The 15,969-nt window shown below is 39.1% G+C and overlaps 1 protein-coding gene across 1 annotated transcript; it reads right to left on the bottom strand.

Moving 5' to 3' along the window:
• Nucleotides 1-175: 175 nt before the first annotated feature.
• On the bottom strand, nt 176-14,506 carry camk1ga (calcium/calmodulin-dependent protein kinase IGa). The gene is given in 20 exon segments (XM_051908672.1): nt 176-728; nt 810-913; nt 2,264-2,595; nt 2,689-2,760; nt 2,762-2,777; nt 3,241-3,319; nt 3,477-3,589; nt 3,676-3,751; nt 3,840-3,963; nt 4,484-4,622; nt 4,720-4,794; nt 6,472-6,597; nt 9,961-10,073; nt 11,371-13,407; nt 13,484-13,579; nt 13,657-13,734; nt 13,815-13,888; nt 13,965-14,012; nt 14,293-14,327; nt 14,418-14,506. Coding segments are annotated over 12 exon segments (1,311 nt in total). The 5' UTR covers nt 10,047-10,073; nt 11,371-13,407; nt 13,484-13,579; nt 13,657-13,734; nt 13,815-13,888; nt 13,965-14,012; nt 14,293-14,327; nt 14,418-14,506; the 3' UTR covers nt 176-728; nt 810-840.
• Between the last annotated feature and the right edge of the window lie 1,463 nt (nt 14,507-15,969).

Below are 15,969 nucleotides of genomic sequence, written 5' to 3'. Positions count from 1 at the left end.
TTTTCTCAGCTTCCTCCACATTCAAGTGTTGCATGAAGCTAGAATAAAATGTTTTTTCTTTTAATATTTTAAAATATCAATAATTTTGATATTTTTTTACAACATTAATATAAAATAATAATCTAAAATTACAAAAAAAAAACAGATTAATTCTCCAGGACATGGTGTTGGTGTGTAAACAGTTTTATTTTATGTTTTTTAATACAGACATACAGCAGCATATTTATGGATTTCAGCAGGGGTCTGTGATCATGATACACACTTAATAAGCCCCTAAACTGAGCTTTTAACAGATAAAATGCTCTTATAAGCACATATAAAACACAAACATAGAGATTATAACAGCGAGGATGAGTTTTAAATAAGAAAATAATATTTAAACACAGTCCTTTAGTATTTCTGACAGTAAAATCACTCAAACACGCAGCCGTTCACAGTAGAACAGTGGCACATGTGATGCGTCCTTCCCATGATGCACCCTGATCAGCTCACCACGGGTGTAAATATGACTACTGTACATGAATATGCAGACAGTAGGTGAAATAATACGATAAACAGACCGTACGGTCTCGCGGCTCAATCCCTGAGAGGAATGGCGTTCCCAGCCTCCTCAAAATGACACGTTGTCTAGTCAGAGATGAAGGTTTGAGAAGCGGATGTGTGCGATTGGCACTCGTGTGACTCGGTCTGTGGGTACGACGTGTGACGCACAGATAAACACACAGGATCTGAGAGACAGATGAAGAAGAGACGTCAAACACCTTCATGATCACGTGACGGTCAAAGCAGAGGCCTGAGTGGATACTCACTTCATTTGACTGACAGCTGTCATTCAGACGATTACATCACTGAGCAAACCCCGGTCTGCAGGGACTGGCCACGCCCATCTGTGCCATGAATCATTTTGTCTGATCTGAAACACACAGAAGAAACTCATGAGGGCTTGGATTCAATGAATTAGCCAATGCAATAAGCAAAAAAAACTCTACTCAAAAATTCAATTCTACTCAAAAGCATGTTGTATGTACATTTTGAAAGCAATAACCTGCAATATAGTTATAAGCAGCAATATTTATCAACACTTGTTGCATTGAACTATTTAAAAGCATGAGAAATGACACATGGAGACTTCAGGAGACATTTTAGAGTGATGATGCAAACGAATAACTGAATCAGAGCTGTGAATCAGTAAATAGACATTTGATTCACTGAATCTGCTCATTTGGATCAGTGAACCGATTCAATTGAGTCATTCAGTCGATTCAGTTATTCGAATGAGTTGATTCAGTGAAACAAATGAGTCGATTCACGTACAGTAGTTGAATTTATGAAACAACTATTTGAATCCGTTAGGAATCGATTCACTGAATCAGAGTTATGAATTGACTCACTGAAATTTCAGTTGAACAAATTGAGTGACCATCTTGAATAAAAACATCTCATTTGTGATTTGAACATGGAATAATTTTAAAACTAGACAAAAACTCTTTGGGAATTGTGATTTTTTTGGGGGGGGGACCAAATTCAAAGGCAGCACTGCATGAATTCTTTATGAACGGTGCTATCCCAGAATGCACTGCTCTGAGTGCATTTCAGTGAAAATGGCCCAGGATGGCGGACGAAGTGGGAAATGAATCACAAACAGTTATAAACAGCAATATTTATCAACACTTGTTGCATTAAACTATTTAAAAACATGAGAAATGCCACATGGAGACTTCAGGAGACATTTTAGAGTGATGATGCAAATGAATCACTGAATCAGAGCTGTGAGTCAGTGAATAGACATATTTGGTTCACTGAATCAGGTAATTTGGATCAGTGAGCCGATTCAATTGAGTCACTGAATCGATTCGGTGACTCGAATAAATCGATTCAGTGAATCAAATGAGTCGATTCACTTGGTTGAATTTAAGAAACAGCTATTTGAATCCGTTAGGAATCGACTCACTGAATCAGAGTTGTGAATTGACTCATTGGAATTTAGGTTGAACACAGTGGACTGACCAACTTGAATAAAACATCTAATTTGTGATTTGAAATAGACATGCTCTTTGGGAATTGTGATTTTTTTTTGGGGGGGGGGGGGGGGATCAAATTCAAAAGCAGCACTGCATGAATTCTTTATGAACGGTGCTATCCCAGAATGCACTGCTCTGAGTTCAGTGAAAATGACCCAGGATGGTGAATCACAAATGTATTAAAAGCTCTCTATTTTGCACATGATGCTGCCTGAGAAGGTAGCTGCAGATTTTAACATTACCTGTTGGTGGCGCACTCCGGCGCACACAGGTCAGACTCTGAGTGATACGCATGTTGACCGGTCTCAGAGATGACCAGCGCGTGCATCGGCTCGCTGTTGCAGGCCTTGAGCGGGCCCCGCCCCCTGACATCAGCGTGAGGAGACAGGCTCATGTGACTGCATGAGGGGTTCCCATTGGTGTCCAGCTCGTCGGGGGCCGGGTTGGGAGACGAGACGTCCAGCACCTCGATCAGCGGGGTCGGGCTCGTGGTCTTGGCCGGGGGCGCAGGGTCAGCGTGGGCGAGCTGCAGCCGTCGCATGTGACTGACCGCCACCGTCACATTGATGGCTCTCTGAAACACACACACACACACACGGTCATACAGACACTGAGTCATTTACACAGAGACACAGAACGAGTGTATACATGATCCGCTCTCTCTCACCTTCCACTTGGATTTGGCAAAGTTCTTCTGCATCTGCTCACAGACGGACTGAATAATATTGTCATTGTGTGCCTGTGTCTCCAATTATCCTGCACAAAGAGAACAGCAGCTCAATTATTCATGAAACAACATGTTTATTCATACATTTATCTGCATGTTTATTTATACTTTTCATGAATAAGAATGATTATTCATCGTGTTTTTTCATGAATCAGTGTTCATCCATGAATCAACATACTTGCTGCAAAATTCATGTTTATTCATGAATCAGTATATTCAGTTATGAATATGCATGTTTTATGCATTAGTTTGTTTATTCATGCATAAGTATGTTTATATTCATGAATCAGCATGTTTGATTATTAAGTCAATATGGTATTGAATCATTATGTTTATAATTTAATCATGAATTTGTATATTTCTCTTCGGCTCAGCAGGTTCAGGTTTTTTCATGATTCAATATGTTAATTGATGTTTAGTCGTGACTCAGTTCATCAGTCCACATATAAAACATTTGCTGAGATTCTCAGAGGTTTGTCACGTGTTTCTCACCATGGATGAGCGAGCGCTTGTTCAGTTGTGTAGCGTTTTGTAGGGTTTTTCTCCAGCATGTGCCTGATAAAGTCCTTCGCTGCAGAAATCAGGACAAACCAGAATTACTCACAAATACATATTTTTTAATAAGGGCAGTGCTCACATTTTAAAAAAGGACCGTGTTTGAATAATGCAGCTGATGGCCTACAGGTGGCAGTAAGGACACTTCATCAGAACAAGTGTTTCCGACCCACCTGACTCAGAGATGTCGTCCCAGTACGGCGAGTGGAACGCATATTCTGCCTTCATGATCTTGGAGAAAAGGCGCGTTTCATTCTCCTCGTAAAATGGCGGGTAGCCGCTCAACCTGAAACAAACACACAAAGAGATCAGCGTTTGAGGAAAAACACAACTGACCGGCTCTCGAGAGTGTCTGTATGACGGCAGACTCACAGGATGTACGTTATGACGCCGATAGACCAGCAGTCCACAGCTTTACTGTACGGTTTCTGAGCCAGAACCTCCGGAGCTGATGAGAATCATCACAGTAATGAGAATCGTGACCATTACAGGCATTCAGCAAAAGCGGATGTTTGGTTGTGTAAAACCATTCGTACCAACATATCCTGGTGTTCCACAGGCGGTGGACATCACGCCGTGATCGGCCATCTTCGACAGACCAAAGTCACTGATCATGATCTTGGCGTTCTCTTCTGGACTGTAGTACAGCAGGTTCTCAGGCTACAGACACACAAAACCACATGACATTTTACACCCTTCATTTAGTTTTTGGCTCTACTAGAACAGGTTTTCCTGCTTGAATGTTGATTATTTTCCTCATATTCTCCATTGTTCAGCTCCTCTCTTCCCAGTCTGTCAGTAACGCTCTGTTAGTTCCTGTCTCTGTGAAGCCCCTCCTTCTGAAAAGCACAATGTGCTCTGATTGGTCGGCTGGAGCAGTGTGTTGTGATTGGTGTTTGGGAAATGTCCCGCCCCTTACCATAACTGCCAATTTCAACACACTACTAACTAACTCAACCGCCCCTTTATTCTGCGTATGAATTATTTAAATGAGGAATATTGTGAAGAAAACTCAAGACTAGGAGGCGTTTCAGAAACACTGACACTGATATAGAGAAGAACTCCCGCTGGAGGGACTTTTGAAACCTTTTTCATGCTCAAATGCAACATTACACACTAAAGCATAACAGGTTCTCTTTAATTAAAAACTCAACAGAAGATGCATTAGAAGATCTCTCACCTTCAGGTCTCTGTGGACGATGCTGTTCTGATGCAGGTAGGACACGGCCTCCAGGACCTGTTTGATCACACGGCTGGCGTCTTTTTCTGTGTAAACACCTCGATCCAGAATACGGTCAAACAGCTCTCCGCCCGACACCCTTCACAGACACGAAAACGTGCAAATTAACACACATGCTAAAAGACGTGTGTAGGATTGTGTTTGAGTGTATATTTCAGGCATTATCAAACACGTACAGCTCCATGACCAGGTAATAGTGTGTTCTTGTTTCGTAGAAATCTTCCAATCCAACCACATTATCATGCTTTATCCTGAAAGAGAGAGAGAGAGTTTCACTGTGTTGGAATTTAAGATGACACTGCTTAACTTGCTTTTAATTTTACACTTTTGTTCATAAAATTACTCTAAAGATTATTTCATTTTTATATGTTTTTGAATGTGGTTTGTGACTTTTGGATCTGAGTGCATTTGTTCATTGGATCAGAGTGCTATCAATCACTTTCACTCCCTATAGACCACCAAACTCAGTCATCATGAAGTCAAGACATCGAGGATGCTAAATTGCCAGCAGTTTTCTGATATTTCAAACGGTTTGCCCGTGCTGTTGATACGAATTTATGGCAAGAAAAGGGAAACAGAAAATGTGTTATAACTTCTGTAAAACACTGATTGATTTTGATGAAACTTCAGCTGTGTATTTGTTGTAGGAGGCTGATTACATGGATGTGACTATTGTGAGTCAAAGTTATAGCGCCACCAACTGGATACAGGAAGTGTCTTACTTTCAAAATGCTTTGAAATCACCCTCTTATTTTTAACCGATTTGCTTCAGACTTCGTGAAGATGCACATCTGTGAAAGGATTCTTGATATCTTGAATAGTGTTGTCATGGCAACGCATTAAACTTTAATATTCTTTATGGGGGTTTCTGAGGCACTTAGCATGCTTCAAATTGCATGAAACTCGACACACACATCAGACTTGCCAGCCAGAAGACAATTGGGGTGGAGGAGGGCCTCTATAGCTCCACCTTCAGTCTAAAGTTGGGGGTTAGTTTTACCTATAGTTACCAAACTCTGAACATATATTGTTCTCATCGAGCCGGACAACTTTCTAATTTACAGTCATTAGCTCCGACCAACAGGAAGTCAGATATTTTGGTTTGAATGTGTATTTTTTGAATAATCAGACTCTGAGTTTTTATGTACTCCTCACAGGAGATTCATGCAATCGCCACCAAACTCGGTCAACATGAAACAAAGACAATGAAGATGCTAAATTGCAAACAATTATAGGATATCTTGAACAGTGTTGCCATGGTGATTAATGATAAAGAAGGGAAACAAGAAGTGTATCATATTGTGTAAAATCATTGTTTGATTTAAATTAAATTAAGATTGTATGTTGCCCGCCACGCACAGGTTAAGCCACCGGGGCTTGGGCCCGTCATCGCTGCTTGCAGCTATATTTTAAAATATCACTCTAGTCACACTGGGCCAGTATTTATTCTGATGTCTTTCGCATGACTGATCAGGCTATACGTAGCTACTATGAGTAGCAAAATGCTTTCTCTGTGTCCAGATTTGCCTACAATAACAATAACTGACACTTCAAATCAACTTTTATGAATAGTAGTCTTTAAAGATGTCTGAAAATTTCCAAATGAATAGACTAATACAAGTAATGTAAATGTACTTGCATCTTAAATAAGTCTTACGTTCTCACTCTATTTATATGCTATCATTTTATATAGGGCTATACATCCATCTAGTGGTTACACCGTGGTATTGCAGATGATAAACGGTGCATCAAGCCCCGCCCCCAGCACCACCCTGATTAAATGTGTTCCTGCAGCTATGGTCTGTAGTGTTGTGTCAGTAGTTTTAGGGGTTGGTGGTCTGTATGTGGAATCAGGCGAGCTTGTTTTAGTGCTCTGCAGTGTTGGTGATATTACTCTGTGGTGATTGTGTCTCATTGTTTTCTCGTACCTCTTCAGCACCTTGATCTCATTCTCAAGGTTTGAGTGATGCAGCTGTTTTTTCTTCACACATTTCAGGGCGTAGAAATTCCCTGTCTTTCTCTCTCTCACCAGGTAGACCTCAGAAAATGAGCCCCTGCAGAAACACAGTTTAGATTATATGAATATGAAGAATATGAAGAATATGAACACTTTAACACAACAGAATCAGAATGTTGAAGCCCTAGCGAGTGAGTTTGAGTTAGTGCATGGAGATCAGCACTAATCTATCAGCACAAGGCCGTGTTGTGTGTGTCCAGCTTGTTCCAGTAAAGACCCACCTGGTCTATCTTGAGTCCACCTCTCCCATGAATAACTGTCCTAGAAGGAGGATTACTGTGCGTTGCGTAACAGACCCAGTGCTGCCCCTCACGACTCATTACCCACAATGCCTTTAATCCAGAACACTCTAGCGATCACTTAGCAATGCCTGGCCAACACCCAGAACAACACAGCAACCACCTGCCAACATGTCCTCACCATGCTTGGCACGTTCTCAAAACATCTGATTATCACAGATTTGAGATTGAGAACATAATAATCTTTACTCCAGGAGTTACTTCGGTTTGAGTCACCGTTTGGCTGTTGCCCATTGATGATTGAATGATTAGTCGAAGTCAATCAGATCTTGTCAATTCTCCAAATGTGCTGTAATCCACATGTGTGCAGCAGCCAATTATGACACTCATTCTAGACACTATGAATAATTCATCCATAATTAACAAGAACTGACAAGAAAATTTAGCTCAATTAGCAAAGATTCTTTAGATTTATTTCTCTTTTAGATACAAATTTGCATACAAATCCCGGTGGTGGTATAGCTCAGTAAACCCACTTACATTCACCGCCTCAGTAATCCTTTAATTAACTAGTGTCAGGATGTTCTCTGATGTCTGTGTCTCATTCACCCACAGATGAAGATTGACATGTGTCAAAACTCTCTCTCAGAGAGAGAGAGAGAGAGAGAGAGAGAGAGAGAGAGAGAGAGAGAGAGAGAGAAAACACACTAATGCTCACACGGTCAACAAACTCCTGACAAACATTTCCGAATATCAACTTACAAATATTTAAAAAAAAATCCATGCCTTACAATGTCTAATAATACCTCATAAAGCTGAATAACACTTCATAACGATTCACCCCTTAATCCTTCTCTATTCCTCAGTATGCCTTGCTAAGCTTTGAAACACCTTATACTTTCTCATACACATTCATAATAGCTTATGTCATGCATTATAATGCAGATTATTTTGTAGTATAATGCTTCAAAACGTCTCATAACACTTCATACTGCTTCATAATGTTTCACAACAATTCATAATGTGTCATAACATGTCGCAGTGTTAGAAAATGCTTCATAGCAACTCATAAAACGTCATAACACTTCACAATACCTCAGTACAATTTACAAAGCTACATAACACCTTATAGATTCCCATAATGTTTCACAACACTTCAAAAAACTTCATAGCACCTCATAATGTTTCCTAACCCTTCATTAAATTTCAGAAGAGTTTGTAGTGGCTATTAAAGCTTAATTACATTTTGGAACACTTTACTGCTTCATTAAATTTAATAAAGCTTCATAACACTTCATAAAGATCCATATTATTTGCACTGCCTCATAATGGTTCAGTTTGCCTTATGAAGCTTCCTAACACATTATAGTGCCCCATAAAGCATTATAACACTTCAAAAAGCTTGATAACAGCTCATAACACTTCATAACCTTAACAGTGCCTCTTAAAGCTTCATAACATTTCAGAATGCTCTGATGACATGATTATAATTAAACCCGTTTATGCTTCAAAACCCTTCAAAAAGTGTCATAAGAGCTCATATTGCCTCTTAAAGCTTCATAGCATTTTTGCCCACTTTATAATTCTTCATAGCACATCACAGTACCTCATTTAATAGTTCAGTAAAGCTTCACAAAGTTTTCTAACATTTTATAGTGTCTCATACTGATTTATAACATTTCATAAAGCTTCATAATACCTCATAATGCTTCATGAACCTTCACAAAGTGTCACCTCTTAAAGCTTCATAACATTTTGGAACAGTTTTTAATAGTTCATAAAGCTTCATAAAACTTTGCAATGCCTCATAATGGTTTGTTATGCCTTACAAAACTTCCTAACACCCCATCAAGCTTCATAACATCTTATAATGCTTCAGAAAGTATCATAATCACCCATAAAGACCTTTTACTTCACAATGCCTTATAATAGTTCATTACAGCCTTATAAAGCTTCCTCACATCTTATAGTGCCTCATACTACTTCATAACATCTCATAATACTTCATAACTCTTCATAAAGTGTCGTAAGAGCTTACTGTATATTGCCTCTTAAAGCTTCAAAGCATTTTTGCCCACTTTATAATTATTCATAACATGCCACAATGCCTCATTTAATAGTTCAGCAAAGCTTTACAAAGTTTTATAACATCTTATATTTCTCATACCGATGTATAACATTTCATAAAGCTTCATTATACCTCATAATGCTTCATGAACCTTCATTAAGTGTCAGAGGAGCTTATAGCACCTCTTAAAGCTTTGTAACATTTTGTAACGCTTTGTAATACTTCATAACACCTAATAATGCTTCATTCCCCTTAATAAAGTGTCGTAAGAGCTTACTATACTGAATATTGACTCTTAAAGCTTCGGAGCATTTTGGCCTAGTTCATAACCCTTCATAACAACTCATAATGATTCATAAAGCTTCATAACACTTTACAATGATTCACAGTAAAACCTTACAAAGCGTCCTAACACCTTATAGTGTACCTTTCTGATTTATAATATTTCATAAAGCTTCATAGCACCTCATAATGCTTCATAACCCTTCATAAACTGTTTTAAGAGCTTAAAGTGCCTCTTAAAGCTTCATAGCATTTCAGAACGCTTTGTAATGATTCATAACAAATTATTTTGCTGTTATCACTGTGAAGCTGTTTTGACACAATCTGCATTGTAAAAAGCGTTATATAAATAAAGGTGACTTGACTTGATTACACTTTAAAAAGCTTAATCGCAACTCATAATGCTTCATAACCCTTCATAACGTGCCATAGGAGATAATAGTGCCTCTTAGAGCTTTATAACATTTCAGAATGCTTCGTAACACTTCACAGTGTTAAATAACGCTTCACAGCACCGTATAATATTCTGTATCAGTGCTAAATGGTTCCTCCAGGTATTTCTCAATAGGAGCAAGAGGATGAACGGCTTCATTGATAAAAATGTCCCCTGGTCCTCAATCCGTTAATCTGTGTCTCAGGCTCAGATTACCACTGCTGTCTAACGCATGTGTCTCCTCTGAGAAATAAAGCTGCTAATCCCGTAATAGTGCTCAAGATCGCAAAAACACCTTCATGAGCGCTGAACTGATTTCTGACCGGCAGACAAGTTCAACGTCTCCTCAGAAAATCACAATGAATTTTCGATACTTACGATCCCAGAACTTCCTTGAAGTCAAAAACATCCTTGATGTTGTCGGTGATTTTCTTCCAGCTGCAGTTGATCTCCTTCCGACCCATCGCGGCTCAAGTTTCAGAAACTGACTCCTGCAGAAAATATAAACACACATCTGTCGTGTTAATTCATGATCGCACTTACATAAACCATCACATGCGTGTCTGTTCATAATCCTTCACTCTTATATAAACGTGAAGTTCGCGGTCAGGTCACACTAATGAATCTGAGTGCGTTTCTGAGAAGTGTTTTGACCTCTGACCTCTGATCTCTCTCTATGTAGGTTATTGCATTTAACTCTCACACTGATATCTGGAGCAAAAGACCATCATCATCATCATCATCATCATCCCAGTTCACTTCCATACAGAAATGTTACAGTATGAACTAACAATGCTTCTACAGCATTAATTAATCTTAACTAATATTAATTTCAACATTTACTAATACATTACTAATACAATCATTAATTAATGCAGTGTGAACAAACATGAACAAGCGATTATATTTTGACTAACAGAAACAAAGACTAAAAATGCTTTAAAATATATATTATTTGTTAGTTCCTTTTAGCTAATGCATTAACTAATGTTAACAAATGAGATCTTATTGTAAAGTGTCATCCATTTCACTTAATAACATTAACCAACATTATAATGTTGCCCAGATAATTGGTTAACAAGCATTCGAATAGTTAAGAATAGTACACGTCACAACGCCTCATTTAATAGTTCAGTAAAGCTTTACAGAGTTTTCTAACATCTTATAGTGCCTCAAACTACTTCATAACATCTCATAATACTTCATAACTCTTCATAAAGTGTCGTAAGAGCTTACTGTATATCGACTCTTAAAGCATTTTTGCCCACTTTATAATTCTTCATAAAACGTCACAATGCCTCATTTAATAGTTCAGTAAAGCTTTACAAAGTTTTCTAACATCTTACAGTGTCTCATACTGATTTATAACATTTCATAAAGCTTCATAACACCTCATAATGCTTCATGAACCCTCATTAAGTGTCACAGGAGCTTATAGCACCTCTTAAAGCTTTGTAACATTTTGTAATGCTTCAAAACACCTAATAATGCTTCATATCCCTTCATAAAGAGTCATCCACTTCACTTAATAACATTAACAAACATTATTACACTATATAATGTTAACACGTTAAGAATAGTAATTAAACTGTAATTCATATATTTTTTTTATATTCAAGACTGAAGAACTAAAGATCTGTTCTGCATTATATATAAAATTTGTTAATTATTTACATTTATCTTTGGTATTTAAATGTTTTTAACATTAAACGTTTAACATTTAATATTCACACCAGTTGAAACTCTCAGAGAAATGCTAGTTCAGATGAATGAAGATGTCAGTCTTACCCGGAGCGGACAGGAGGAGTGATGATGATGATGATGAGGAGATGTTGAGCATCTACCTGAACTCTCACGCGCTCGCTGCAGCTTCAGAAGCTCGCGCGGTGGGCGGGGCCGAGGTGCGTGGCGTCATTCGCGATCACCTGAGAGCCAGATCATAATAACCTTCCCCTGCAAATACTGCATTACAAATATTAAAGTTAAATATGCTAACTTGCACATTAATGATGAAGAAAAACAAACTTGTTTTTATTCATTTTTTTGTGTAACGTGGCGGAAAAACTGGGAAATGATGTATACAGCAATATGTTTTACAAAAGAATATATTTTCATTAAAACGATATGAAAACGGGGATTTCATTACATGTTTGTAGAACACAAGTGATTGCTATGTGTGCAGCTCAACGTGTGACGCGCGCGCGCGCACTCACCTGGGAGAACAGGTGCGCGCTGAATCATTTCACTGAGTGTCTTATAATCTAATATAGTTTTGCATCATGCTTGAGTTCATTCTGTTTATCAGCGCCGTGTGTGTGTGTGTATAATCACATGTATGATATCTGTTCATAATATGATTAGCTATATATGCTCTAAAGTGAAGCATGTTGCTGAACGCACATGAATCTCCATGAGCTGCAGTTTCAGTCGCATGTGTTTAATCAGATCGAGTCTCAGCAGCACATGTTCAGTCTGTGAGGAGCGTTACGTCACATTACATCATTTCACACGAGCTCCAGCGTCTGTCGTTCACATTATCACATCATAATACAGTTACGATGATTACAGACAGCTCATAATCATCTGCAATTACATTGCATAATATTATTATAACTACATCATATTAAAACATATTTATCGAAACACTTCAATAATATACAAACCACACATATGATTATATAAAATATATTTTTTTATTTATACCAATTAATACAACCTAATGTGATATACTGATAAAAGTGAAATTCTTTAATGTCAGTTTATTTGCATTATTTTCTGTCATGCACATTGTTTTTCAAAAAAGTCAAAAATGCTGATTATTAAGTCACTTTTACAAATAATAATCCTCTATAAAACCATTAAATCAACAAAAAAAGTTCTGGTTTGATAAGTTGTTAAATATTTTATCCTAAAGATGATGATCTGCATCAACAGTAGATCAGATCCCATGACCTGATTTAATCTGGTTAAAATGACCTGACCATAAAATTAAGAGCACTTCCTAATCTTGTTTCTCATTCTGAGATGTGATTGGCTGCGCAGCAGGATGTGTGCGGGTTTAAGATGCCCTAAAATTCATAGCACAGGAAACAGGAGCCCGTGAAGGAACATTAGCTAACGTCTGTATGTGTTTATATAACTTCAGCAGAATGAAGAAGAAAGTTTAATCTCATCCAGATCAGGTTCATTCGACACCTCTGTTAAATTGCATTAACCTGCATAAATGAATATTAACGTCTCTTATGCATTAATTACCATTATTAGCAATCCAAATAAAAGCAGCGTGAAATGAGCAACACCTGTCTGAAGCCTCTCAATGTCTCTCTGAATTTAAATACTGTTAATTAGTGTTATTAATCTGCTGCCATGGATTTGCACCTGTTTCAGGAGAAAGGAAGACATTCAGTTGAATTAAATAGGAATATTTAATGTTTGTATTGTGTTCAGGACAGGCGTGCAGCCACATTCACAAGGATTAAAGTGAATTTAACACTATAATCCAGTTATGTTCATCTGCTGTGCTCAGTAATGAGTGAATGAGCGAGTGTAACTCACTCCTGCCACCTGGTGGAAACCCACAATCAGTGACACTGACGTCCTTTTATTCAGGATTCAGTTATGACAGAGTGGTTATTTATACCTACACTAGTCCTCCAAGATCAAATAACAACACTAAACCATCAGTGTTTAATACAAACACTCATGACTACATATAAAAGAGTCGCCATCAGCATCATCAGACCAAACACGAGTGATATCATTCTGACAATCCATCCACACGGAGTCCTCCAAGACAACAGGGGGCGCCGACGTGGCACGAGATACCTGCAAACACCATAAAACATGTCAGCGGTCTGAATTATGCGCATAAATTATGATGAATACATGAATGTAAACGCACAGCTCAGGGTTGGACTCCTCCCCCTCAAATGAACTTTCTTTGGGTTTGATTGAAGAATAGCGACGGCGACGGCACATCGGCGTGACTTGCGTCGCACTGGCGAATATGAAAATTGGTCACATGCATTCATGTAGTGTAGGAATACATATGTCAGAGTACTGCTCGCGTTTTACCTTTGAAACACGCTGCTTTCGCCGTCATCATCTTGGTTTAGACTGTTCGCAGGAGAATCTGCGGGAGCTACTTCCTGTCTGAGAGATGCACACAGGAAACAATCATATTTTCTGGTTAAGTTTTAGCTACTCTCAAACTTAATCATGTCTAGTTTTACCTCCAGTCAAGCTTTTTCTTTGCGTTCGCACTGGTTCTGCAGTTCTCCAGAAACGAAGCTTCTAGATGCTTCAACTGCAGAGATAAAAACGCATAAAGACTCGTAAAAACATCCAGACATCAAACGCTGGAATATGATGCAGAAACGTACCTCAGACTGAGTTGGGAGTAATGTGATGCTGACCCTGCGGCGTGTTGGCTACGACATAAACACAAGCTGTTACTGATGAATAATACAAGAAAAAATGATAATGACAGTAAATAGTCACTACATCTATCAAGCTCCAAAAAAGTAACATAAAAGAAGTCTGGTCACTGAACTGTCGTTCTACTGAAAAAAGTGGCATAAAGCTACAAAAAGGGGGTTGTAATGACATGAAGCTGTGAGTTTTCATAGCTCCTTAAATATGCAAAATAAGGCCTAGAGGTACTAATATGAGCCCCTGATTTAGTCTAATAGTTAAATCATTGTCAGTTACCTGTTGTGATGAATGTCTGAACAGGTCTCGGTCATCTGTTTGAGGAAAACTGATTATATAAGACTGCATGTTTATTTAAATACTGGGATGTGATGTCCTCCAGGCCACTAGGGGCCAGCACTGACCTGTGGAGTCACTGTGTAATCGGCCCCTTCTCCTGTGCAGCAGCTTCCTGACCTCCAGCATCTCCTCACTCTCTGTAGTGTGACGTCTCTTGAGATGCTCCACGTGTACTGACATCATCTCCACGGCATGACTGACGCGCGCCTCCTGATGCACGCAACACATGAACAATGCATGGTTATAAAATGTTTCATGAAAGGTTTATGTGGGTTTTGTGATGTGAAGTACCTGGTGTGCAGCTCCAAGCATCTCTGCTGTTTTGACAACATCGTCCACATTGCTCTCCAGCTTCTGCAGGTTGTTCTTCATCTGTTGCAGCATCTCTCTGCTATCCACATCTGGTAGGCGCTCATACAACACCTGGAGGACAGCACAAACCCTTCACAACACTCTCACAACACTCTAAAAATGTCTCATAACCCTCTAACAATCCCCTCAAAACACAGACAATGCTCTCATAACGTTTACAACCTTCTCACAATGCTCCATCAACCCTCCCACAACACTCTAAAAAAGTCTCACAACCCTCCGTGATTCCCTTTCATAACGCTTGTATAATGTCCTCACAGCCCTCTCTTAATGCTCCCATAATGCCCTCACAACCTTCACAAAACAACTCAAATGACCTCACAACGCTTTAACAACATCCCCACAACCCTCTCACAATGTTCCCATAATCCCCTACAACACCTTCATAACCCTCTCACAATGTACCCTAAAATGTTCTCACAACGTCCTTACAACGCTCTCACAATCCCTTCACATTCCCATAACACTCTAAAAACCTTCTTACAATGTACCCACAACCCTCTCACAATGCTCCCAAATTCCCCCACAATGCTTTCCCAACTTTGTTGCAAAACACTTTCAGAATATATTCAAAATGCCCTGACAACGTCCCCACAACTCTCACAACACTACCATTATCCCCCAAGAACGCCCTCACAACTATCACAACCTTCTCAAAATGTCACCACAATGCTCATGACGCTCCCATAACGCTCAAATAACCCTCTCACAATGCTCCCATAACACCCACAATGCCCTCACAACGTCTCCACAACACCCTTACAACCTTCTCACAATTTAACCAAAATGCCCTCACAACACTCCCACAGTGCTTTCATGAACCCCAACACCCTCAAACCCTTCTCACAATGTAACCAAAATGGCATTACAATGTACCCTCACAACATCCCCACAACCCTCTCACAACGCTCCCATAATGCTCCAATAACCTTCTCACAATGCTTCCAACAACTCTCTCACAACACTCCCATAATCCCCCAACAACGCCCTCACAACTGTCACAACCTTCTCACAATGTAACCAAATTGCTCTCAAAATGTCCACCCAGTGCTCTCATTATGCTCCCATAAACCCCTACAACACCCTCACAACCATCTCACAACGCTCCTATAATGCTCTAAAAACCTTCTCACAGTGTTTCCATAATCCCCTACAACACTCTCATAACCCTCTCACAATGTACCCTAAAATGTTCTCACAACGCTCTCACAACACTCCCATGAAGCTCCAATAACCTTCTCACAA

Source organism: Ctenopharyngodon idella, chromosome 10 (assembly GCF_019924925.1).
Source record: "Ctenopharyngodon idella isolate HZGC_01 chromosome 10, HZGC01, whole genome shotgun sequence".
Classification (NCBI taxonomy): domain Eukaryota; kingdom Metazoa; phylum Chordata; class Actinopteri; order Cypriniformes; family Xenocyprididae; genus Ctenopharyngodon; species Ctenopharyngodon idella.
Note: the sequence above shows the minus strand (reverse complement) of the source record. Positions and strands in the feature narration are given on the sequence as shown.